The following is a 24,271-nucleotide window of genomic DNA, read 5'->3' on the forward strand; positions in this document are numbered from 1 at the left end:
AGCAAACACTAAAAACTCACTGTCTTCAACACCAAACAGAAGACAGACAAAGAAAGCTGCTCGACGAATGACGCATTTAGCTGCTAAAGAGACAGATTTTCACATCAGGAGCTGGTGGAGAACAAAGCGGAGCAAAGTGGAAGTGTTGATGTCGTTCCTTATGTTTGTGCTGCTGGATATGTAAATAGGCCACTGTTTGCTAACAATTTTACCGTATGCTTCCACCATAACCAAGTGTCACTGGTCTGTGTTCAATTTGTTTCTGTGTCCCCGTAATGGCAAAAAACACATCTAACTTCTAACAATGGAGTTTTATTTTGTAGAGGTCGAGGGTGTGTTTATTTATCTACCTTACGACTTTGCTGTGCAAGAAAATTAAAGTTGTGTATGTTTGGGCTTCTCACAGTTAACTCAATGTCAATCAAACCACATCTTCATTGACATAGCACACAGAACAGTGCATTTTCTAATGTGCACACGTGTTGACGGTTTGAGATGAAACATCTTGCACAGGTATGTTTTACAACCCATGATGCCAACAAGTACAAGAGTTGAACCGACTGCCCCGACATTGTTTCACCACCACTGTTCTGATGACTGATTTTTACCCCACAGCCACTCTCTCTTGGACAAATATCTCGGTCTATACTTAGCCCTGACATATCTGGGCCCGCCACACACAGAGCCATATGTTTCCCTTGGCCACCGCATGTCAGCCCCTCCGCACATGTAGATCTGCAGGACAGTGAGTACGCAGGCTGCATGTGAAACCCAGAGACTGACAGGCTGAACTCAGTGAACACATGGCGAAACTGCCTGTGTCATGAAAAACATCCGGGAAAATAGCAGCTTCCTAGGTAACAGCGACAGTTTCAAGGTGGCTCTTCAAGAGAAAGCAAGCAGGAAGCAGCCTGATTTAGCTGTTGACCTTAAAATGATCCTGAACCTTTAATTTCCAGGTTGTTTTTCAATAATAACTTGTATAACCTCACTTATCTATTACTTGGTGAGACTTGATGCGATCTGACAAATTGTTTTAATTTCCCCGTCTGTCAAAGGTATTAAAAGGTGAGATAAGATAAAACAGGATTTGACTTTATCTTCAAGTGACTTTCTTTAAAAAAAACATGGCAAAAAACTTCGCCTGTGATGTCAGATTCGCTGACTTCATAAACAGCCTGACAGACGCTAGATTACCCCACGTGCGAGATAACAGCGGCATCTTAGTTTGAGTGTTGTTGTGCAGCGTGGCCGGAGTGCGTTCCTCCATCAAGCTGCTTCCTTTAGATATCACAGAGGTGAAGCGTGGCTACAATGACTGATAACACACACACACACACTTTCTCTGGTTTGTTTTGAGAGACAAAATAGTCCGCACAAACGGCACTTTCACTCACGCCGGTGTTTTTCCTCGGTCTAATAGGAGTCCCTACTGTACTGAGCCAGCGTAGGGAGAGAACATATCCATATTAGGAAAAGAGCAGACGTCCTTATATGGCACGCTTCCTCCGTAGTAACGGCCCAGTCTGCTGGCTTCTTCCTCGCATTCCTCCAGCTCCAGGTTTCTCTGGGAGTTTTTCATTTCCGATTCGCTGGCTGGAGAAGGAGCAGGGCCGCCTTTCATAAGAGTCTGGCCTGGTGTGTGATCCCCCTTTTTCAAAAAAAAAAAAGAAATACAGAATACACAAACCTCCGTCTAGCCTCTTTCCTGCAATCCTCCACTCTGGGGTTTGATGTAGTAAAATAAGCCTGGCTAGGGACAGGGCACACCTGGCCTTTCAAGTCGCTCATAGACTAAACCTCATTAGGCAGGTGAGAATCAGGAGAACATGTAGCCTTTGTTCCTGTTGTATCTATGCCCACACGAGCTGGGATGCACTTCCACCAAAGTCCACTCAGGATTTTTTAATTTGACCTCTAAGACCCAGTGGAGTCAAAAGTTTATGTCAAACGTGAAACTGAAGCCACGGCCTTTGTGTTCAGCAAAATCCGTCGCCCTCGCACACACAGTCAGAGAAGCAGCCTAATAATGCTCGAATCAACAAACATCCAATTTCGGGAAATGCCATTAACTGAGAACATTAGCCTTCATCCCCCAAAATTCCCCGTCCTGCATACCTTGGCAGGGCCGTGCCTTTCGGCTCAGGTAACTCAGGAGACTGACCATCAGGATCATCTTGTAGTATTCAGTCACAGAAATAAATCACTGTAAGCATAAATCGCACATGTTACATTTATCATTCGCTGAATCTGTCAGGATAGGTTTCTGACTTGGATAATTTATTGCCTCGCAAAGAGGGAAATCTAAATGAAGAGGAGTTTTTGGATGCTCAAACTAACTTGTATTATTGTAATTTATGTTGGACCGGTGGGTTCCAGTTTGCAGTGGGGATATTTTATGTACAGCTATAAAAAATCTAAGTACATGTACTTTGACTATATCTATTTTGCAGTATTTTACACTTGCACTCTACTAAACTTCACAGGGAAATGTGTGTTTTATTTCCTCACAATTGTTTGACAACCGAAGTAACTAAATACTTTTCAAAATAAAGATTTCACATACAAATTCAAAGCTTGAAGGTTATAGTAGTGTGGGGCCACATTGTATATAATGTCTCACAAAAATACAAATATGTGAATCTGTAACTTGGTTTTTTTCTTGTCCTTTTTTACTCCATTATAATCACCGTATGATTCATCGACCTCTAGTTTAGGAAACATTGTTAACTACCTACAGAAGCTGTAAATAAAGTTATATCCACCTTGAGCAGGTCAAACAGTAAAATACCACTTGTGCATTGATGTAACGGTATTAGCATATACATATAACAAATCACTCACAGACAGGGTACTGATTCTGGTACTTTTACTTTTACAGTTATGTAATACAGCAATTTTACTTATAATAGAGTATTTATAGATTGTGGTATTTTCTTATAATAATCCTTATTACCTGTATCTGCTTTAAAATGTCAAAGTCACTGAAATAAGGTCATGACAAAATAACCTGATCATGATGCGTGTCATACATCTGTGATCACAATGCTTCATTCATTCGTGCTCGTGCGCCCACATGTGTTTAAAAGAGTAATACTCCGAGATGCGGCTCAGCCCCTGATGTCAGGGGACAAAAATGCCACTGCAGTGTCCCAGACGTAGCCGCACATTTACGGAAGACAAAGCTGAACGGAAGCCCTCGCCAAGTGTCTGAGCTGGAACAAGCACCTTGATAGATAACCAGGCTCAAGTTACTGGCACGGATGGATTTCCTTTCCCCTGCGGCTCGCTGTTAATTTACTAAAGTGGAGACTGTCTGTGTGCCTTTGAAGGAAAACGCGGAGGAATGCTGTCCTGGGCTCAAAATCTTAACCACTCATTACACATCAATCCGTTTATACGCCAATGCATGTGTATGCATTTTTATGAGTTTACACCCCGTTGTTTTTGACTGCTCTTCTTTCATGTGAAGCTCTTTGTGCTTTGGTTTTTGAACCACCATCAAGTTTTTTTTTTCTCATCCTACTCCTTCTTCTTCATCTTCTTCTTCTTTTTCTAAATTAATATTTATAGGTACCGGCTGTCTGTTTGTGAAGTCAGTCTTCAGGAATTCCCAGTGTGGGGTCCCTGGTCTCTAACCAGACTTAACCTCCCATTCCAGATGAAAGCTGCTCCGAGAGAGAGATGGTGTTGTTTGGCCGAGCAGCAGAGCCTTGCCTTCAGACAGCAGGAATGTGGGATGTCTGGAGTGGGGGTCAGGAAGCGAGGAAAGAATGCCAAGTATGTCCATGTTTGTCCAGGGCTGGCTCTCCATTCAGCCCCCAGTGACGTGCAACGAGGGCCAGCGAGTATAAAGGGAGCTCGCCTCTCCGGTCAGAACTCAGATCACCTCCTCTACCGAAGCTAAACTCTAGCTTTCACCACGAAAAGAAAGAACGAAAGACAAGACTACGACCGGAGCCACTAGACGAAACCAGACAAGAGATCAACTTGATCAGAAGAGGTTTCTCAAGCTCAAACTCAAAGACGAAAGGAAGACCTCCTCATCTTACGACTTAAGGACAAACTAGAACCTATTTCTACACGGAAGAAAAGATGTCCGCTGGAATGGAGAAAATGATTTTGCTGCCTTTCCTGTGCATCATGCTCTCGTACCTGGTAAGAGACAAAAAACATATATTTATATTATTGCTTTTAGATTAAGACAATTGAGCCTTGGCTTCACACAAGCTCCAATCTTAACAGACATTGAGGTGTTAGTGTGCTGGGTGTATATCTGTAGCTGGATTTGTTACTTACCTGATGATTATTTATCTCAGGCTGCAGGTCAGGAGTGCAGTGGCCAGTGCGTGTGCCCCTCCACTCCCCCTCGGTGCGCCCCTGGAGTGAGCCTGGTGCTGGACGGCTGCGGCTGCTGCAGGGTGTGCGCCAAACAGATGGGGGAGCTGTGCACAGAGAAAGACGTCTGTGACCCCCACAAAGGGCTCGACTGCGACTTCGGAGCCCCCATCAACAGGCGCATAGGAGTCTGCACAGGTGAGCCACTGGCAAAAAAAAAAAAAAGAAGTTTCATCCTTTCAGTACTTCTACCTCAAAATGTCCTCATAGTGTCAGAACTGTATCGTGACCTTTTTCCCTTGTCCTTTCCCCCAACAGCTCGAGATGGCGCCACCTGTGTGTTCGGAGGAATGGTTTACAAGAGCGGAGAGACTTTCCAGAGCAGCTGCAAGTACCAGTGTACCTGTCTGGATGGAGCTGTCGGCTGCGTTCCTCTTTGCTCCATGGACATCCGACTGCCCAGCCCTGACTGCCCCATGCCCAGACGGGTGAAGGTGCCAGGGAAGTGCTGTGAGGAGTGGGAGTGCGATTCTCCCTACAGACACAGTTTCATGGGCTCTGTTCTACCTGGTGAGTTAGTCTTCATACAGCATTGTGTTTGTATTCGTGCTGAAATGAGCTTTAATCAGGACGGTCTTTCTAATCCCGTGTTTGCTCTTGTGTTAACAGCCTACAGAGAGGAGGAGACCTACGGCCCAGATCCCTCCTTGATGAGGGAGAACTGCCTGGTTCAGACTACTGAATGGAGCGCCTGCTCTAAGACCTGCGGCCTTGGCATCTCCACCAGGGTCACCAACGACAACCGCGATTGCCGCCTTGAGAAACAGACCCGACTGTGCATGGTGCGACCCTGCGAGTCCCAGCTGGAGCAGAGCATCAGGGTGAGTTTTGGTTCAACTGCGATTCTCTCACAAGCTCTTTAGATACAAAATACGAGCACCCGAGTTAAAGAACACCTGCTGATGTTGTTCTTATTTTCCTCCTGCAGAAAGGGAAAAAATGCATCCGCACTCCCAGACTCTCCAAGCCCATGAAGTTCGAGATCTCCGGCTGCACCACCACCAAGTCCTACAGGCCAAAGTTCTGCGGTGTGTGTCTGGACGGCCGCTGCTGCACCCCCCACAGGACCACCACCCTGCCCATGGAGTTCAAATGCCCCGATGGTCAGGTCATGAAGAAGCACATGATGTTCATCAAGTCCTGCGCCTGCCACCACAACTGCCCCGGGGAGAACGACATCTTCGAGTCCATGTATTACAAGAAGATGATGGGAGACATGGCCTGAGCCACTGAGGGACGATCAGAGCTTATGACTTGAAGAACAAACAAAGCAGAACTCCATCTCATTTTGCAGCTCAGTATATATGTGTTTGTCATGTTTTATTTTGTCATTGTAAAAGTAGACCAGACACTTGTCTAAGTGCCTGTGTATTCTATGGCTGGTGCAAATCAGCCACATAGACTCAGACAGAGGGTTGCATAGCAACTCCGAGAGATTCCTGCACTATAACTTCTACTTTTGACAAACCTGCTGCCAGGTTTTCCGCCCATTCCCCTTGATTTATCTTTTACAAACCCATCCAATTTTTACAGTATGCATTTTTTTTTTTTTACCTTATCTTAACCTTGACTCCTCTAAAAATGAGGGGTCTGATAACTCCCCCCACCCCCAGAGCCCCCCAGACCAGACCTGCAAACTCTAAGCAGCTGTAGAGGGAGCACGCAGACCACAGCGGGCCAGTGTTCCCCTGTCCAAACAGGTCTGAATGTGTCCTTGTGTGTGTGCGTGCGTGTGTGTGTGTGTTTGTGTTAGCCTGAATGTCAGCCTTGTCTGTACAGACGCTGTTCCCTCTCCTCCCAGTGTAGAGGAAAGGTCAGAGTTTCCGCCCAGCATGTGGATGAGAAAGCAGCAGCGTGCTGAGTTTAGGGTTAGATATGGAACACAGTGGGCTTTGCCACAGCACTGAGGACAAAAAAAGACACATGTTGACTTTTATTATAAAAAAAAAAAAGATATGACTATTACTGATTCAGGTCAGAAGGAAGAAACCAAGTGTTTATAGAAACTATTTTGTCACAAAAATAGGAGAGAAGACTGGAAGAATTGCAATTTCATTCCTTTTTTATTGTTGATGTGTAAATGATGTATATATGTGTACAGTTTAAGTTAATTTAAAAGCCAAATTTGTTCTGTGCTTCGAAATGTATCGATAGTGTGTTTTGTGTCGACGGTGTTTTTCACTATTTTATTGAGAAGTGTGACAAAAATGTTACATGTTTTACTTTGTAGCTGGAAATAAAATGTTATATATTTTTATACAAATATCTTCTCCAGTTGTTGTCTCTGAGTTTGCTCGCTATGCCAACATGACTACATCTTCAATACTGTTCCACACATTTACTGCTTATTCCCATACAGGACTCACATGTTAGCAACATACTGTATATGACAAGAGCATCATTTGTCACTTTTCTGATATTGCAATTAACAATTAATAATGAACATAAATATCGTTTTTACCAGAGTCACTCTGTCAGATCTGCAGCTGAGTGACTAAAATCTGGAAAATTGTTTTATAATGAATTAGTTGTCTTCTAATTAAACTCATTAAAATAATCTGTAATCCTTTAATATTGTATGATTGATCCCCAAGTGTGCATGTGTGCGTGTGTGCGTGTGTGTTGGTTATTCCTCTCTCTTGCATAATAACCTACTTCTTCAGTAAACAAGGAAGTTCAGGAAATGTGTGTGAGTTGTTAAACAGAAAACAACCTGAATAACACACAGAACAAGACCTTGTTTTTTTTCACATTAGACAAGGTGGAAAAAAAGAAAAACCCTGATTCTAAAAAAGAAAAGAAGTCAAGTTGCAATGTGACTTTGCAGCATTTTCTAAAACCTCCCTCTCTGACAGAGCTCAGAGAAAAGAGGACCGAGGCAGAGTGATGTCGCCATCTGGTGTCCTTTTCATTTTCCTGAATAGTCTGTATTTCAGAGCCTCCAGGTTGTGCAGCTCAGTCATCTCACAGCCTTAAATGAATATCTGATGAATTATTATCTCTGTAGTTGTAATAGTTGGTCAAACTGCATAATGCTGCACAAACCTCAAAATGTAACGTTTATTGTAACCATTGCTGAGTCGGGCTCTCCACTATGGTGAACAATTATGTATCATAGTGTGTTTAATTTGCTGTTCATTGGGGGATACGGCCTTAGATTGATTGACTGATTGATTGATTCTTGATGATCAGAGACTGACAAACACTCGATAAACAGCAAAATATTAAAATCTGTAGTAGATGTTTTGTAACAGTTTTGTGTTATACCTCCTCACTGTGCTTCCTCTATGCATAAGTAATATCTTGATACACATTGAACTTGCATTAATTACTGATAGTGTTTTTTTCTTTCTTGCAGATAAAAACTTGAAAAGTCCCTTTTATTTCCTTCAGGTCTTCAGCATCTCTGTATTTAGACCCAGACTTTAGAAGTTTTGCTTTTCAGCCGTGTCTCCAGCAGCTATATTTATTCAAGGTGCCAGAGAAAAATAAAACTTTTTTTACATCTCCAGTGTCTCCTCTGCCCAGATTCTATTCTTGTCTCCTTTCAATCCATTTCTTTATTTCTTTATTTACCTCTGCTCAGGAGCTCATAACATAACTCTCTCCAATAGAGAACAAAGAGTTTCAACACTTCACACTGTGATTTAAATCTACACACCGAGTATTCCCTCTTATTATCCACGACCAAAGGATAATGTCAACATAGAGGGGTTGAAATGTAGTTGTCTTAGAAATGAATACTTGCACTGTCTAAACAGCTTGTGTGTCTGAGTGATGATTCATGTTCTCGGCTCCATCGCCCACAGACACAAACAGGTTCAGACTGAGACTACAGTGTGAATGAATGTCTCTGTAGATTGAGAGGCTACATCCACTATGGGCTGTGGGAGTCAGAAATACAGTATAGTTCATATGAATGCACAAAATCATCGCTCTGAGTTCATTGCATTAATTCCATTATTCGTGTATTTGATTTTAATTCAGACAAAGAATTTACCAAACAGATTTCCAGATACAATTTATTTTTTTCTTACACAAATCTCATAAAGTTTCAGATTCCAGCCATTTATCTGCTAAAAATGTTCACTTATTGCCTTGGCTTGATTAGATTCAACTGTATAATAATAATAATAATAATAATAATAATAAACAAGCATGTATTCTTCTTCCTTATAAGTCAGTAAGCATCTCAGAAAGAGCTGGAATCTAATGCCATTACTGTACAACCCCCCGTGGCGGTGCGTGTGTTTACCTGGATCTGCCTTAACCTTTCACATAAATCAGTGTGCAGAGTTAAAAGAATCGGAAAAGCAGGCGACGCACGATTTGCAGGAGGACAAAGATGATTGTCAGAGAAAATGAAGGAAAACGAGCTGTCGACCTTCACTGACAGAAAGACTGCTGTTTTTTTTTTTTCCTTTGGGAGCCTTGCTGAGTATTCTAAATAATGTATGCACGTTTCAACGCACAGAACACGTGCATTCGTATGCTTTAGTATGCATGTCTAGTCGCAGTGTGCATCTACCGTGTTTGCTACTCTACGCGAGGGACAGAATGTCACGGGGGAGGCTGCAGCGGTGCGGACATCCTCGAGAAAGACAGCGAAAGATAAAAACTTGTCACATATTCACACGCTCTATCTGTGGGAAACCAGGCAGCTGGTGAAGCGGAGGAGGACGAGGAGGCAGAGGAGGTTGCGGTGTCAACTCTGTACCAGTCTCTCGCGCGCTCTCGCTCAGCCTCGACGCAGCTCATGGAGTTTCTGGGCGACGTTTTCAAGCTCTGACTCGATGGCTGCCAGGCTTTCAATTTCAGGCTCCTGTACAGAGCAAGTAGGAAAAATACAACTACAGAGTTAACAATCATAAATTATATGTGTATATATACAGCCTTAAATACATGAGAACCACAGACTATATATAAAGATGGATGACAAGTAACCACTTCCTCCAGTTGTGCAAAAATGAAGCCAAAATATCCCAGATAAGGGGATACTTGGGTTATTTTATATTCAATTTCTGCCAATAGATTCCTTTCACCTAAATCTAACACACTGGACCTTTAAAACCAAACTTTAACTCTTGGAATGCATCAGTTTAATAAGAACTACCTTAAATGACAGAAACCATCTATAACCATTATAAACACTTTTCAGTTTGACACCAACAATGAGTGTGACCTATACTGCAGCGTGCCACCAGGGGGAGATCAAGATGAATTTGGCTTCATTTTTGGGGGGAGCTTTTACATCGTCCATCTTTATATAAAGTCTATGATCAGAACTTAATCTGCTTCCATGTCAATTCTTACTCTGTTATATATAACTCATAATGTTTAACTTTTCTACTTCTTCATCTCTGTCTCTTTTTATTGTTGGAAGATAAAAGCATTGGAGCGCTCACCTCTGACTTCCTGCTGGCGCTCCCCTCCTCCTCCAAACCCTTCTCCTCCGGCGCCCTCTTGGCGATCATCTGCAGCTCCTTCTCCTCTGGACTCTTCTGACCGCCTCTTTTCTTCTTCTTCTTCTCCCCCTCCTCATCCTCGGGCACCTCCTTGGAATGATGCGGCACCTCCTGCTGACTGTCTCCCTCCTCTGCCTCCTCTTCGTGGGCCTTCTTCTTCAGCTGCAAGCCCTTGCCCCTCTTGCTCCATCGCTTCAGGTTCTCCCTGCTCCCTCTCTTCACATCCTCCTCCTGCTCCTCCTTGTGTTTGTGGGCTAAATGTGAAGATCTCTTGTCTTTCTCCTCTTTGTCCTTCTCATCTAACGTCTGCTCTTTTGATTTGTGTCTGTCTCTCTTCTCAGCGGACGCAGCACCTGGGAATATGAAAAATACAAAAAAATCAGGGTGCATTTTCCCACCTGTTTTCTTACTGAAACACCTTCAGAACTCCACCAGCAGAATCCAGCCTCAGCAAGTTTCCACTTCTTGTAATGAAATGTTTCTTGCCAGCTGGCAGCTCGGCCTCCAGTCCTGCTAGCTGTGCTTTAAGGAATTAACAGCGTGGCGGGAGCAATCAGATGACTTGGCAGAGGCTCGCTGTTACAGAATAGGTGCATTGCTTTTGCCATTTTAGCTCCGGAAAAATCATTTCTTTGTTAAGCTGCGGAAAGATTCGACTGCAGTTTTAATCCGAGCCTGATTTCAGAGATAATGCAGAATGCACGAGCTGTTCATTTAGATTCTAGGACATGGAGACGTTTAATCATTTCTGTTGGAGTGCTGTCAGTGTGCCAGCAAAATTGGCCTCGCTCCCCTGTGGGGGGGGCTGAATTTCATCTCGTAGATGGAAGCACTTCCATCAATCACCCGGCCCTGTGGTGGCAGCGGGTTTCATCTACGAGCCAGTTTGTGTTGTTTTTTTGCACTCTGCATATCTTAAAATTCTGCAGCTGCCTTCGGTCAAATTCTATCTTTTAATTTGCTTTGATGTAAAATAAGTAAAAAATAAACCCGGCTTGACTGTACCCTTAAAACATCAAGCTCTAAATTTGAATATACATGTTTCCACAAGTTTATCTGTTCACCCATTTTCCTTTTGCGTCTTTCAAATTGACAGTGACAGCTATGTGAAGAACAAAAGAGAGAAATTACCTTTCTCATCCATGGTCATATTTTCCTCCTCTGAATTTCCTCTCTTCTCTTCACTTCCCTCCTCCACTTCCTCTTCTTCCCTCTTTTCAGCCTTGCCCTCGCTCCGATCATCCGCAGCCTCAGAGATCTGACTTCCTGGGCTCTCGTCATCCTCCCTCTTCACTTGCACTTCATCGATGATGTCACCCTCCTCCAGAGACCCTCCATCTCTCGGGCTCTCACCTTTGTCTCCGTCCCTATTTCCTGTCCTCTTCTTCTGTGAGAGGATGGATCTTTCACCGGGGCCTCCTAAAGCCTCCAGCATGGATCGATCTGAACATGAAAGGGGAAAGGGGGAATTTACTGGAGGATATTGATTTTACAGTGATGTTAAAGGCCGGTGCTTATACACAAAAGCACTTCAGAATATTAGAGCACACTTTACTGTCCGATCTGTGTGCGTTTGATTCATGAGGTGAGGCCAGTGAGTCTGATTTCACATGGAAACAACTAAATGACATGATTCTTACATTTTCTCATTAAACCTGGAGGACCGATCTGATTTATTTATAACAGCAACATGTCAGGATGAGTCATATTCTTCTACTTTTGCCATTTCACCAGAGTTATTTGAGCTCAAACTATCAACAGATCAATTAAGTTAATATGATATGATTTTGGACAATTAATTTGAATATAATTAACAGATTAATTAACTAAGCAAAAACTGTGTCTATGATGCCATTGACTGAACTCTTTCACAGAATAGTGTCTGTTCACTGCAGAGTCAGCTTCTTCCTTAAAAACATCATATGTCATCTTTGTTTGAAGGAGTTGAAAGAGAGCTTATGGATGGAAATCATTTCAGATGCATCCGTCATTAGACACTCACAGTAAAGGTCAGTATGGGGGAAAGTGGACTCATCATTAAGTAAACATTGCCATTTAATTTACCTCAAATGCATGTATTGATTATGGAGACAACAGATATTTACACTTTGCAGTAACGTCTAATCTACTGAATCTGTACTCTGACCCTTTTCCTACCACTTTATCATTCTTGCACTTCTCGTACAGCTCTAAACTTGGACGTTAGAGTTGGTAGAAATGCATCATTTTTCAAAGGAATTTTTGTCTAAGAGGAGTTCAGTCAAGGGCAACTGGACACGTTCGTAGATTCCTGAAGACGTTTCACTTCTCAGGAAGCGTCTCTGAGGTGTTCTTGACCTGATTCTGTCCACAGAAAGTTTAAATTCTCCTCAACACTCTCACACTGCTTGTCTGCCCTGTTTCCCTGACTACAAAAATAGGAAATAATGGAGGTGAAACATAATTTCAAGACCTTATTGCTCAAAATGGAACCAATCGAGATAAACAAACATCAGAGCAAAGTTTGGCTCTGATGACTAACTCTTTGTTCAGTTTCCCATGAATCAGCGCGACTGAAGAAACTCACCCGAAGCGTCTGTAGCCTGAGGAGTTGGTGTCGGGGGGTCAAGAGGTGAAGCAGCGTCGGTCTGCGGCTGAGCTCTTTCTTGGTCACCTGAAATTATATTTTTTTAAATTTGAGGTTCCTTTCTAAGTCACCAGTCTTCAAACAAATAAACAGGCTCAGCACCAAAACAGGCATGTGTAAGATCTGTGACTCACCTTGAACAGCGATCTCCTGCAGCTCCTTCAGGAAGTTATGATGGCGAAGGATTGTAACAAGCCTGTCATCTGCAAACACACACACACACACACACATACGTATGCAAATAAATGCTTAAAGACCTCGTTTGAGAAAGAAAAGAACAGATAAAAGACAATAAACTGATCCCGTCGGGGGATAAAACACAGGTAAATGTCTTTTCCCTTCATTCTTTTTCATCAGCCTCAGCAGCTTGCTTCAGTGGGTTTGTCAGAGTTAATTGCCCTGAAATTTACTGCTTTCAAAGCAGCAGCACAATTAATCATTTGGCCCACAGAGACTCCCCCCACGTGAATTGCAGCTGCAGAGAGAGCCGGACTTTCTGCTGACCCACAAACGGCACCGTGTTCGGTACTGTACACGGCACAAAAAACAAAACAAAAAATAGACAACCTCTGCGCTGTATGTGCCGTGATACCAGTGTGTGATATTTCTTTTACAGCCCCTCGTATTTCTCTCTCTTTTCTCTCCATCCATGTCCGTGACTCCCCCCCCACCTCTCCCGCTCCGTTCATCCCTCTGGTGGTTTACAGTTTCCCTCTACGAGCGAGAAGAGCTCTGATTGATTTTTTTTTTCTTTACAAGGACAGCATCAAGGTAATACAATGACTATGTAACTGAATAGTTTTTTACTGAGTGCTAGTGACCCCACTGTGCAGCGGGTTTTTTTACCCAGCAGCCACTGCATCAATCCATTAACCTTATGATGTGGTCATCATGCATCATGATGCTGATGGAGAGGGAGAGTTAAGTAGGTCTCTAGTTATACAGTGGATCTTATCTTAGGGAGGTGGTTAACACAAAATGAGCTGTAAGCAAACAAAGTGCCCAAAACCCTAATTAGTACAAACAGGGTGATGATAATGAAGATGAACTTACACATAACTCAAAGCCTCACAATGTAGTTCTGTATAAAACTTCACACTCCAACTCATCCAAATCCAAGTGCACAAATCATTATCGAAAGGTGACTTAATTTAATTAATTGCATGCCTACAAATTATCAATTATATGTCGGCTGGAATTTGAGTTTTATTTATTTTCATTTAAGCAGCCTTTATTAAATCAGATTAGTCCCCTTGAGAGACCTGACCAAGAATAGCAGCAACACAGTTTCAACAGTAGAAAATTAGCAAAGACAGATTGATACATTAAAACTTAAACTGGATTTTACCAGAGCCTTCAACTTGTTAAACATTATAGTTTATCAAACTCAAAATCAGTTTGCAAATTAATCCATGTTTTAGGTGCCGAAAAAACCCCAAATCTTTCTTCCCCAATTCAGTCCGAAACTTTGGGAACAATAAATCACAAAATGCCCATAGAAGGAAGATTAGGAATTAAGATCACTGAGGTATTCTCTCAAAAATGTTGTCACATGGTTATGGTGGTTATGATATTGCAGGAATGGGGTTGAAAAAAAAAGGGACACCCTGTATAGTTGGGACATACAACATAATGTATATGTAGATACGTGCTACAGTGTGTGTTTGAAGAAGGGAGTGAAAGCAATAAAAGAGGGAAGAATTGCCCAGTGGCTCACCTGTCTTCAGAATGACCAGACACTCCTGACTGACAGGTATGGGGTGGGGCCTCGATAGCACATCTGCCAACGCCTCCACAACACATTTCATCACCTGCAGGAAAAGACAGTGGCTCAAAAACGTTTCCTGCAACATCTGGCACTGCCTATGAAAGAACTGGTTTCAATTGTCGGTGAAACCCTGTGAACCAGGGGCCTGGATGGGAACATGGACTCGAACATGTCTACACTGTTTTATGGAGTCAAATTCCTCTGCTTCTCTTTGAATGCAGCTATTGTGCTACCTCGGCCACTAATTCAAAGAGCGAGACTCTCTTAGATGACAGATCAAAATCATTTCAACTCCCATTGTGCGTCCAATGTCGAGCCAATCCCACATATCAGATCATTTTTGAGCTCTTATCTTTCAAAGGGTTCTGCTTCCGTCTGCCAGATCTCTGAACGTCCGTCTCATTTCGCTGTAACATCGTCCTCATCTTCCCTTTGTATCCTCATCGCTCAAAAACCTGATTCTAGAAACTACACGCTCTGTCTTTCTCTCTCTCTCTCTCACACACACACGTTTGCATATCCTTGTTGGGAAATTACATTGACTTCCATTCATTGTGGACAGCCTAACCCCAACTTACATGTTACAGTAATACCTTATAAATGATGTTTGGCCTCATTTGGACCAATGAGGGCTACTGTTCCCGACAAGGCGCCGGAAAATATTCCAAAGAGGTAACAGAAAGTGGATTACTCTCTCTCCCTCTCTCTTCCATCATGGATCCAGCATCATACCAAACCACGAAGGTCAAAGGCTCTCTATTGCTCTCAAAATGGTATCTATCGATTTGAACAAGGTTATATACTAGACAGCTCCCGGTGGAGGAGGTAATGAAACGAGTTGAACTGCTCGGACCAAGTCATTTCTAATCACTGCTGCCACTTCAGAGTGTGGCAGGGCAGCTAAGCACACGCCCACACTATAATGAAGCAATGTATATAATGTATATGGTACATTTGATCATATGCATATAAATTATTATTCTTGCAGTATAGATTTTACTGTAGGGCTACATCTATTACTACCAGGGGGCTGTATAATGCTCGTTCTACTACAGTAATGTAATGATACTATCATTACAAATACATTATATTATAATAATACAAAAAAAATATTGTTACCTTCACGTCCTCATTCTCCAGCTGACTTGAAGTCACTGGCAATGAAAGAACTGGAAGAAAAACAAAGAAAGGTGAAACATGTATCAGGCTGTCATTACTTGTCATTTTAATAAAACCCTATAGCTATAGTGTTTTAGCTTGTTCGTCATCTCAGTGACCGAATGATTATGAAAGCACTGTGGGTTTCAGGGACTAAATGTGCCAGATGTGAATTCTCTGCGTCTCTCTCTCTCTCTCTCCCTCTCTCCCTCTGCAGTTACAGATGTGTCTGTCGCTGTCCTTGGTGCTGAACACCAGCCTGTCACATCCCTTTACGCACAATTTACGCACATTTCTCCGAACAAACCCAAGCACCAATTAACTTCATTCAGGGCTTTTCTTCTCGTTTCTTACCGCAGGTGGACAGTGCTGTCAGAATGAACAGTCCTCTCCCGATCATGTTTGGACACAACGAGGCTCTCCAGGAATAGAAAAACAGCGGAGCTTTATTTCAGAAGGTTCGGTTGTTCGGGGGTTTTTAAGTCCGGTGGATTTAAGGACGCATTCTGAACTAAACTTGGCCGCCTTTCGGTATTTCTGGAGAGCTGAAAATCTCCAGCTGCGTCGGTGACCCGCGGATCCTCCGTCCTCTCCTCTCCGGTCTCTCCACCGACACCTCACCGCGACGGAGCCCGGTTTTATAGGACGACGCGGGGAGAGGAAGTGACATCATCCTGGGACAAACTATTACCACTGTGTACCTGCTCGTACCTCGGTGGTTGTCAGGGCGTGGACAGGTTCACACCACGGAAGTGATCTGGCTTCTTTAGAGTTAATGACATTTTATTATATTAATAAATGGACGTTTTGGCACCAGCTTATAATAATAATAATGATACTATAATTAGGATCGTCACAATGATAACCATCACAGTATGAATAATTTAAATAAGAAGAATGAGTTACAGGGTGCTTTACAGTGCAAAGTCTGAAATCATAGAGAAGCCGGATCACGCTCGACAACGTAATAATACAAATCATATAAATATAAGAACATTAAAACAATAAAAGAATAATTGATTCTAATGGTCTTGCTCTTGCTTATTGGTTATTTTCTTATTTCTCTATCTAATCACCTGTAGCTCTTCATTTAGATCGAGAGGGTCTAGGAGTGGGGAGATTTCCTTTGTGAAATTACTTGATGTGCTATCTGTACACATAAAAAAACTTTAAACCCCAAAATTCAATAAATAAACCTATAAAATAACTATTGGAAATAACAAAAAACGTTAAAAACACCAGTCTGTACAGGTGAGTTTTTAATCACTTTTTATAAACTGAGGCACTGATGCAGCGTAGGAGCCAAAGATGACTTAAAAGAATGAAACTGCATCTAAATGACTGCAACATGGTTTTAGAAACAGGCAGCGTCTGTGAAGGAAAGCACACACACACCACACCGTGTCTCCATCACATCATGTTCTGCAGGGCAAAGCTGCATCATCGTACTGTATTTGCTGATCTTGTCTCCTGACGACCTGAATGCGTTGCTAGGTGACAGTTTATTGAAAATTACTGCCGTCATTGTTGTTGCAGCGCTCCCCACTTTGATCATGTGAGCAGGTGGACTGAATAGGAGTTAAAAAAAATAAAAAAAAAGGAGAACACATTTTTCACATTTAATAAGCCGGGACATTTACCCTTCTTATCAGCAGACTAATGAGAGGCACACATGAGGGTGGCTGTTAAATAACATGCAGTGTATAATAGATGTTAATAAATTAATATAAATGCTGGTTCAAGTACAAAACACATGTTTAAATCATGCGCGATTATGAAAAGGTGCTGGATGTGTCATGAATTATGTTGCTCAGCTTAAGTCACTGTGAGATTGTGGGATTACTCTTAATGGATCATCAGATGATTATTAGCTTTGATTTGTGCAAGAGTTACCAGGAATTCAGCGCCATAGAAAAAGGTCATGTTAGGCTCCTGCATGAGCCATGATCTGCATCTCTTAGAGTCCACCAGCACCTGTGGTTACAGCAAATGGGTATATCCATCCATCCAGCCATCCATTATTTATACCACTTGTCCTTTGAGGGTCGTGGGGGAAGCTGGAGCTAATTGGACAGCGACAAACAACCATTCACACTCCCATTCATACCTATGATCAATTTAAAGTCTACAATCAACCTAATCCCCAATCTGCATGTCCTCAGACTGTGGGGGGAAGCCGGGGAACCGGGAGAAAACCCACACGGACACAGAGAGAACATGGGAACTCCACGCAGACAGACCTTGTCTAAACCGGGATGTGAAACCAGGACCTTTCTTGCAATGGAGTGAAAAAGGTAAAACTGTGTCTTCATGTTGTACCAGGAATGTGATCGTGACCAGTCAATATTACTTAAAGGGATAATTCATCCCAGTCATCCCAGTGTCCGTAAGCACCAACATTCAATTTTGACTCTAAACAGCAAAATTGACTCCATGTTTTAGTCTAAATGCCGTCTGCTATCCTCCTCTGGAGCCGCGTTCACAGCGAACATTTAGAATAAAAACATGGTGTAAATGATCTGGTTTTGAGTCAAATTTAATTGAACTAATCACCCACACACGTACAGTAATGTGATCATTTCTTCATGGTGAACATCCTGACACAGTACAAGCTGCATTATTTCATTATTCTGTGTTACACTACTGTGTTTTTTTAATCCTCACCATAGAGGGTCACTAAATGTAATAACTCTAAACAAATACTGTGCTAACTTATGGAACATCCTTCAACTGTTTGTTCTCTTTCATAAGCGCCAGGTCCCAAATGTACACAGGCTCATGAGGTCATTTTGTATGTTCAGTTGCTACTGACACATTCATTAAAAATCGCGATGACAACACAAAGGGGTTTCCAAGGTGTGGGCCGGACTCTTTGTGGTTTCAAATTTCCTGCGACGCCGTTTACCAAGATCCCAAAGATCTCATTATGCTTCCAGTGAGACAATAAAGGCCAATATGCGTCAGAGCCGGATCCATATTTGCTCCTCCGGCAACCGGCAACGGCTTTGTTTAAACACGGAGAGGGTTTTTCTTTGAATGTGCTAATAGGGTCATTATGAAATCCGACAGCGACGAGGACTGACTGGAATAAAGTCCGAGAGAGGTGATCGAAAAAATGGGGATCGGAAATACAAAATGTCCATCCTAAAGTGAAGGGGTTAAATAAAATACTTACTGGACGATAAATTTGATCATTTTACCTTACCCTTGAGATTGTTTTATTAAATAAACACATTAACAGGGGCCTCTCCCATTCAGGGTCAGAGCCATAAAAGGTTTTACCTCCATTAGACATGTTTACCTGGAAACATCCTATTCTGCTCCATATAATTCGACCCTGCACCGCTCAGTAAACACCGGCTCTCATTCTCCATTCAAGGGCTGAATTAACAATAAGAAAGCGAAGCAGAGTAGCTGGAGATGAGCTTAATATAGCTTCCACCTGTCCACGGAGTTAGACTAATCCAACAGTCAACACATGATGCACTCTTCACTCTGTTTAACCAGATGAATAGATGATCATATATCACAGCTACTTATACAAATCAATAGTGAGGACTCCCATACTCGCCCTTCGGTAGTATGCACAATATTAAAAGGTTCTTTTCGTGTTGCCTGTGGTGTGGTGCTCTGCCTCGTCCTGTGCTTGCTGCATAATAATGCCAGTGCTGCAGGACTGAGGAGTGAAAGTGGGCCAGCAGCAGCCTGAAGATCTGAGGAGCAGACGCGTGACTAAACCGTCTGCGGTTTGAAAAGTCACAGCTTTCTGCGGAAAAAAAGTCTACAGACGACAAAACTCTTTTTTTTTTACACGTTGACATCACGTTGCTGGAGCTGATCGTGCGCGTGTGCGGAGACAACATGTTACTGTGAACGAGGTGAGCTCACTCAGCCTCCAAGGTTAATGGATTTTAATGTGGGGGATTGATTCCTAATCTTTGTCTTTTCAGTGTCAGTGCAACAGAATGATTGGACATAATGCACCTTGGCAACACCACAAAACTTAAAGTGAGGAAGAGAGAGCCTGAGGGCTTCAGGATTGGGTCCAGGTACTGAGACAAGAAAACACTTTCATAGATTAAACAGACATCCACGAATTAGTTTAATATTATATATATGTGAATGTCGAAATGTCACATGAACAATTCAAATATTAGCACCGTGTTTTTTAAAAAAGAATTACAACATCTGCAAATTGATATCAAGTATCTTTACCTCCACCAAGGAGGGTATGTTTCCAGCCCAGTCTGTTATTTTGTCGGTAAGCCGTGCTACTCGGATGTGGTGACCTTGTCTAAAAAGTTTAGACAAGTTGAAGGGATCTGAGGCGCTGAAGAAGGTGGTGATGAGATATTAAAGGGTTTTTGACTCACCGCCTCAAATTCCTTCAACTTGGTTTGCGAGCAAGATTACTCAAAAGCAACTGAACAGATTTCCATGAATATTGGTGGAAGGACAGGACATGAGCCAAGGCAGAAACCATTCAACTTTGGTGTGGATCTGGATCAGGGGAAGGATCCAGGAAGTTACTTTTTTAAAGGTTGTTAGATAGGGAGTTTTTCAATATTAGATATTTATATTAGAGATCTTTAGGGGACTGATCTGGATCTGGTGAATGTGTTTCCATGAGGGGACTGTTAGGCCTTGGTGGAGGTTTGCATCCCATGAGTGCCCTTCTTGTTAAACCTGTACCAGTTAATACCTTTTCTTAAAAATATCACCACCAGTATATCATTATAATTTAAAGGGTGGGAATGAACTGATCAACCATTTGGTGCAGTCGTGATAAATGAAAATTTAAAAGCAGTAATAGAAATACTTTCTCCAGAGAGCTGCTCACCAACAACAACAAGTAAAACTCGTCACCACCTCCCACTCCAACTGCCTCTAAATATTAAATATTAAATAGTTACGTCGCATGATTCACATTACAGATCTTCAAACTGCAGTCACTTCTCTGTGCTGGTGTTCGGGCCCACAGACATGCAGAGTTTCACAGAGTAGCTCTCTCTCCTTTACAGGTGATCCACTTGGGGGGAGGGGGGGGGGATCACCTCGATCGTATACAGCAGTTTGTAAAAACAGCTCAGCAAAGTGAAGGCTACACGAGACAGAGACGTCCCACAAGAAGCGAGAGCAGCAAGATGGCTGCTTTCGATGGAGCGTCGGACTGAAGAGGAGGCTGGTCTGATCTGGCTGCGATGGGGCGAGTGAAGATGTACGGGTGATCCTACAGATGGGACACAGAAGATGACAAGCGATAAATGCTTCCTTTAGGGACAATTAAGTATTGATATCCATTCATCTGCCTATCCATCCATTCATTCATCCATCCATGCATCCATCCATCCATCCATCCATCCATCCATGCATCCATCCGCCTATCCATCCATCCACCTATCCACCATACCAACCTACCTACATTACACCATCTTGTCTCTTGTTTGGTTTAGCTGCCATTTAAATGCACAAAACCGTTCAGGTCGAAGACACAGGTTACACATTGACACTTGTCTTACCATCGGTGGACAGGTGAGCGTGATGGGGTCAGAGAAACTGTTCACAATCATCTTTCCTCCCTCCGGCTGAAACTGTCAACAGAGTGAGACAGAGGAAAAGGTGAACTATACTGAGAAAACAAAAGGTGTTACTTTTGTTCTTTTTTTTAAAATGTGCCCTTCATTTTATTATACTGATCTAATGTGCATATAATCTCTTCAGTCATTTCATATCAATCCTCTGATGCCGTTTCCTCATTCTGAGAGGCAGTGGGCCGATTGTTGACCTTTAAAGCTCAACACAAGCAGTGGGAGTCCTTGTTCACCATGTTGTTCCACAGTCCCTTGGCCAGCTCCTCGTGTCCCTTTATGGTGAAGTGGAAGCAGTCGTGAGTGAAGAAGGTCATGTCGATCTTCCCGCTCTGTTCAGAGACACAAACACACATTAGTGTAGGTTTACTGAGAGAGAGAGAGAGAGAGAGTGAAGGAGTGAGAGCGAGAGAGAGATGCTGGTGAAACGGGACTTCTGTCTCATTCTCAGCAACGCGCTAACAGACCTAAAAAGCCACAGCCTGTCACACTCTGGATCCTCAGTCATCAACTGTGTCATGTTTCACACTCATTCATCTCCTGAGAACAGGCACTTATGCCGTGTTGACATTGTCGTGGCCTTTGAGGAGAGAGGCAGTTTACCGGGAGGCGCGGAGGGTCAGCGTGTTTGAGGAAAGGCTGATGAACGACGGCAAAGTTGTCCCTGAAGAAACGGTCGCTGTGCAGCAGCTCCTCCAGTTTTTTCTGAGGGAAGTGACATGACAATCAGATTATTACCTCCACCAAGGAGGTTATGTTTTCAGCCCTGTCAGTTTGTTTGTTTAGAATCCATTGTCTTTTGGTGCAGATGAGGATCTAGTCTTCTCTTTTATTAACTTTGTGAGAATAATTCATGGATCCCGAGGCATGTTTAGGGGACTGATATTTACGTGCTATGCTATTTACTTACATAAACTGTGAATGTGTACATTGTGATTTTGATTAATAGGTGGATTTAATCAATGTGGGGGGATAAACTGTACCTGGAACTCCAGATTGACCTCCACCAGCTCCCGTAGCTCTGGAGACCCGGCTACTGGCTCTATCAGGCACGAACAGAACGACCTGAGTCACAGTCCAAAACAAAAAGAAGGAATGTAAAGAAATGAAGGTTAGAATTCATATCATCCATCCATCCATCCATTTTGTCGTATAAAAGAAGACATTCAAAATTGGTAGATGCATCTACTGCAGAGCCTGATAACTTCACAAATCCCCTCCAGACATTCTTCATATCCAGACTGCACTAATAAATTTGTGTCTAATTTATCCATCTCAACTTGTTAAAAATTCATGACAATATATCTAATTCCTCTTCATAAAAAAAACTTCTTGTCCACATTTTTTTCTCATAAAACTTTTATTACTATGCCTCCTACTTTGCTAAAAGCACATTCTGAGTGGTTGTGTTTGGAGGTTTCAGATATAAACCGAGATGTGAACTGAGACACTTGAGAACCATTCTACTGTCAAACTCTGCACATAGATCATCCTGCACATCGTTTAAATGATGGTAAAAGGGAGATAAACGTGGAGGAGTGCTTATAAATGTTCACGTAAAGAAAGTGTGGCTCACCGTTGGAGCAGACACCCCGGGGTGGGCTTCTGCACCTCCCTCAGAGTTTGCATGGGCAGGATCTGAGCCACGTTGACGATCATACGAGGAACCTGGCAGGAGGAAAGGGTGTGTGTGTGTGTGTAACATGTACATGAATTTAAAAACCAATCCAAATGTGTCTCGTCTTCTCGCTCTCTGTTTTTACCTCATTCATCAGCATTTCCAAGGAGACGGTCATATAGTGAATGAAGTTATCCGCTGAGAAAAGAGCCTGGAGAGAAACACTGCAGAGGTTAATCACAACTCTTCTATTGAACTGACCTCAGGGAGGTGATGAAGGAGATGGACACAGACCTTATCTTTGCAATAATCACAGATGTCATTCATGCCCATGAGAATGGTCAGAAGCTTCCAGTCCTCCTCGAAGTTCAGACCCTGCAAAATAAGACAATGTCCCAGTTGTAGGATAATTCAGATTCAAAGAGTTAATAACCAGTTAACTCTATTAACACTGTGTTGTTACACTTCAGGGCAAAGGTGGAGGAGGTATTCAAACATTTGACTACAGTAAAAGTACAAATAAATAGACAAAAATGTACCGAAGCAAATGTAAAAGTACCACAATACATTTTCTACTTGAGTAAAAGTATGTAGGTATTTGCATTTAATTATACATTAAGTATTACTATATATACTAAATACAAAAAATATATACTTTTATTTCTCAATAGTACAGACATGGCCATAGTCATGTATCTCTTAAATACAGCCATGGTAAATCTAAGGGCTGCCTCCCATTGGTGGTTTCTTTAGATTCCAGTTTCTGATGCTAATGCAGCAAGAGGCGGGCTCTAATATTACCTGCATGCTCTGATTGGCTCAGTGAACCACTTCCCCTCTCGTTATTGGTTACGTTTAAAATAAAAAAGAGTAGAAATTACAGATATTTGCTGATATGTAGAGGAGTAAAAGTGAAAAGTAACTGAAACTAAGTAAATGTACTTTGTACAACAGTAGCATTACCTCATATCCTCTCAGCGTGTCAATCAAATGTCTCGTCTGTCCGGGGAGGTTGCTGCAAGAAACAGAAGCAGAATCCTCGTGAGCGTCACTGATAAATAAAACAGAAAGTTCACATAAAGTATATGCATATATATTTTCCTAGTAGAAGCAGCCTGAAGCTCAAACACAGCAACAGTCAGGATAAAAGGTTGTGATGTGACGTTTTTCAGGTCATGCTATGATAAGTGGAACGATCCCTCCGAACAAACATGGAGGATTCTATTAGCTCGTGATCCCTGCAGATTGAAAACAGAGCTGGGGGCCTTACAAAGTGTTGTGTCCGGTCACAGCCAGGTTGAAGCCTGTTTCACTGATGTGACCCTGCATCCCGTGGACCGTCTTCCCGGGAGCTGCACCGACCAGGTTGGGATTGAACAGCTTGATGATATCTACAAGCACACGATGTGGAAAAGAAACATGTTTAGTGAAACAGATGCTTCGTCTTTGGTCGACTGAGCGGAAAATGTTGAGAGACGTCTGCTGTGATTAAAACATCTTACTTGCCAAAGTAATGACATCCTGAAATGAGCCGTAGCCACCGATACTGTAGGAGGCAGAAGAGGAGAAGAACATTTAATTCAAGAACAAGACATTTATTGACATTCAATGGTTAATTGATGTCCTTCCATCAACATTTTGCAACAGCTT

The 24,271-nt window shown here is 42.5% G+C and overlaps 2 protein-coding genes and 1 non-coding gene across 4 annotated transcripts; 1 reads left to right on the forward strand and 2 right to left on the reverse strand.

Moving 5' to 3' along the window:
• Positions 1-4,019: 4,019 nt before the first annotated feature.
• ccn2a (cellular communication network factor 2a) lies at positions 4,020-6,661 on the forward strand. Of its 2 annotated transcripts, XM_035144588.2 has the most exons (5): positions 4,020-4,158; positions 4,320-4,536; positions 4,657-4,908; positions 5,008-5,219; positions 5,327-6,661. In XM_035144588.2, the coding sequence occupies exons 1-5, from the start codon at positions 4,096-4,098 to the stop codon at positions 5,621-5,623; spliced, it is 1,041 nt and encodes a 346-aa protein (XP_035000479.1). In that variant the 5' UTR covers positions 4,020-4,095; the 3' UTR covers positions 5,624-6,661. The 2 variants fall into 2 exon arrangements, with proteins under 2 accessions (XP_035000479.1, XP_047194165.1); XM_047338209.1 differs by having other exon boundaries at positions 4,657-5,219.
• Positions 6,662-8,349: 1,688 nt separating this feature from the next.
• On the reverse strand, positions 8,350-16,045 carry chga (chromogranin A). The gene is made up of 8 exons (XM_035144153.2): positions 15,770-16,045; positions 15,377-15,426; positions 14,207-14,300; positions 12,624-12,692; positions 12,430-12,516; positions 10,995-11,306; positions 9,804-10,216; positions 8,350-9,220 (listed from the first exon to the last, which is right to left on the reverse strand). Exons 1-8 carry the CDS (start codon positions 15,813-15,815, stop codon positions 9,137-9,139), a joined length of 1,155 nt encoding a protein of 384 aa, XP_035000044.2. The 5' UTR covers positions 15,816-16,045; the 3' UTR covers positions 8,350-9,136.
• A 6,894-nt stretch (positions 16,046-22,939) lies between these two features.
• On the reverse strand, positions 22,940-23,991 carry LOC118099833. Its single transcript, XR_007032269.1, has 3 exons — positions 23,892-23,991; positions 23,585-23,636; positions 22,940-22,996 (listed from the first exon to the last, which is right to left on the reverse strand). It is a non-coding gene; the product is annotated as an uncharacterized LOC118099833 (transcript).
• Positions 23,992-24,271: the final 280 nt, after the last annotated feature.

This window comes from Hippoglossus stenolepis, chromosome 20 (genome assembly GCF_022539355.2).
Source record: "Hippoglossus stenolepis isolate QCI-W04-F060 chromosome 20, HSTE1.2, whole genome shotgun sequence".
In the NCBI taxonomy this organism is placed as follows: domain Eukaryota; kingdom Metazoa; phylum Chordata; class Actinopteri; order Pleuronectiformes; family Pleuronectidae; genus Hippoglossus; species Hippoglossus stenolepis.

Coding starts and splice junctions, on each gene's coding strand:
- ccn2a (XM_047338209.1), top strand. CDS start 4,096: ATGTCCGCTGGAATGGAGAAAATGATTTTGCTGCCTTTCCTGTGCATC. Junction 4,159..4,319: donor GCATCATGCTCTCGTACCTG/GTAAGAGACAAA, acceptor TATTTATCTCAG/GCTGCAGGTCAGGAGTGCAG. Junction 4,537..4,656: donor GCGCATAGGAGTCTGCACAG/GTGAGCCACTGG, acceptor TTCCCCCAACAG/CTCGAGATGGCGCCACCTGT.
- chga (XM_035144153.2), bottom strand. CDS start 15,815: ATGATCGGGAGAGGACTGTTCATTCTGACAGCACTGTCCACCTGCG. Junction 12,693..14,206: donor TCTGGTCATTCTGAAGACAG/GTGAGCCACTGG, acceptor GTGTGTTTGCAG/ATGACAGGCTTGTTACAATC. Junction 10,217..10,994: donor TATGACCATGGATGAGAAAG/GTAATTTCTCTC, acceptor TCATATTCCCAG/GTGCTGCGTCCGCTGAGAAG.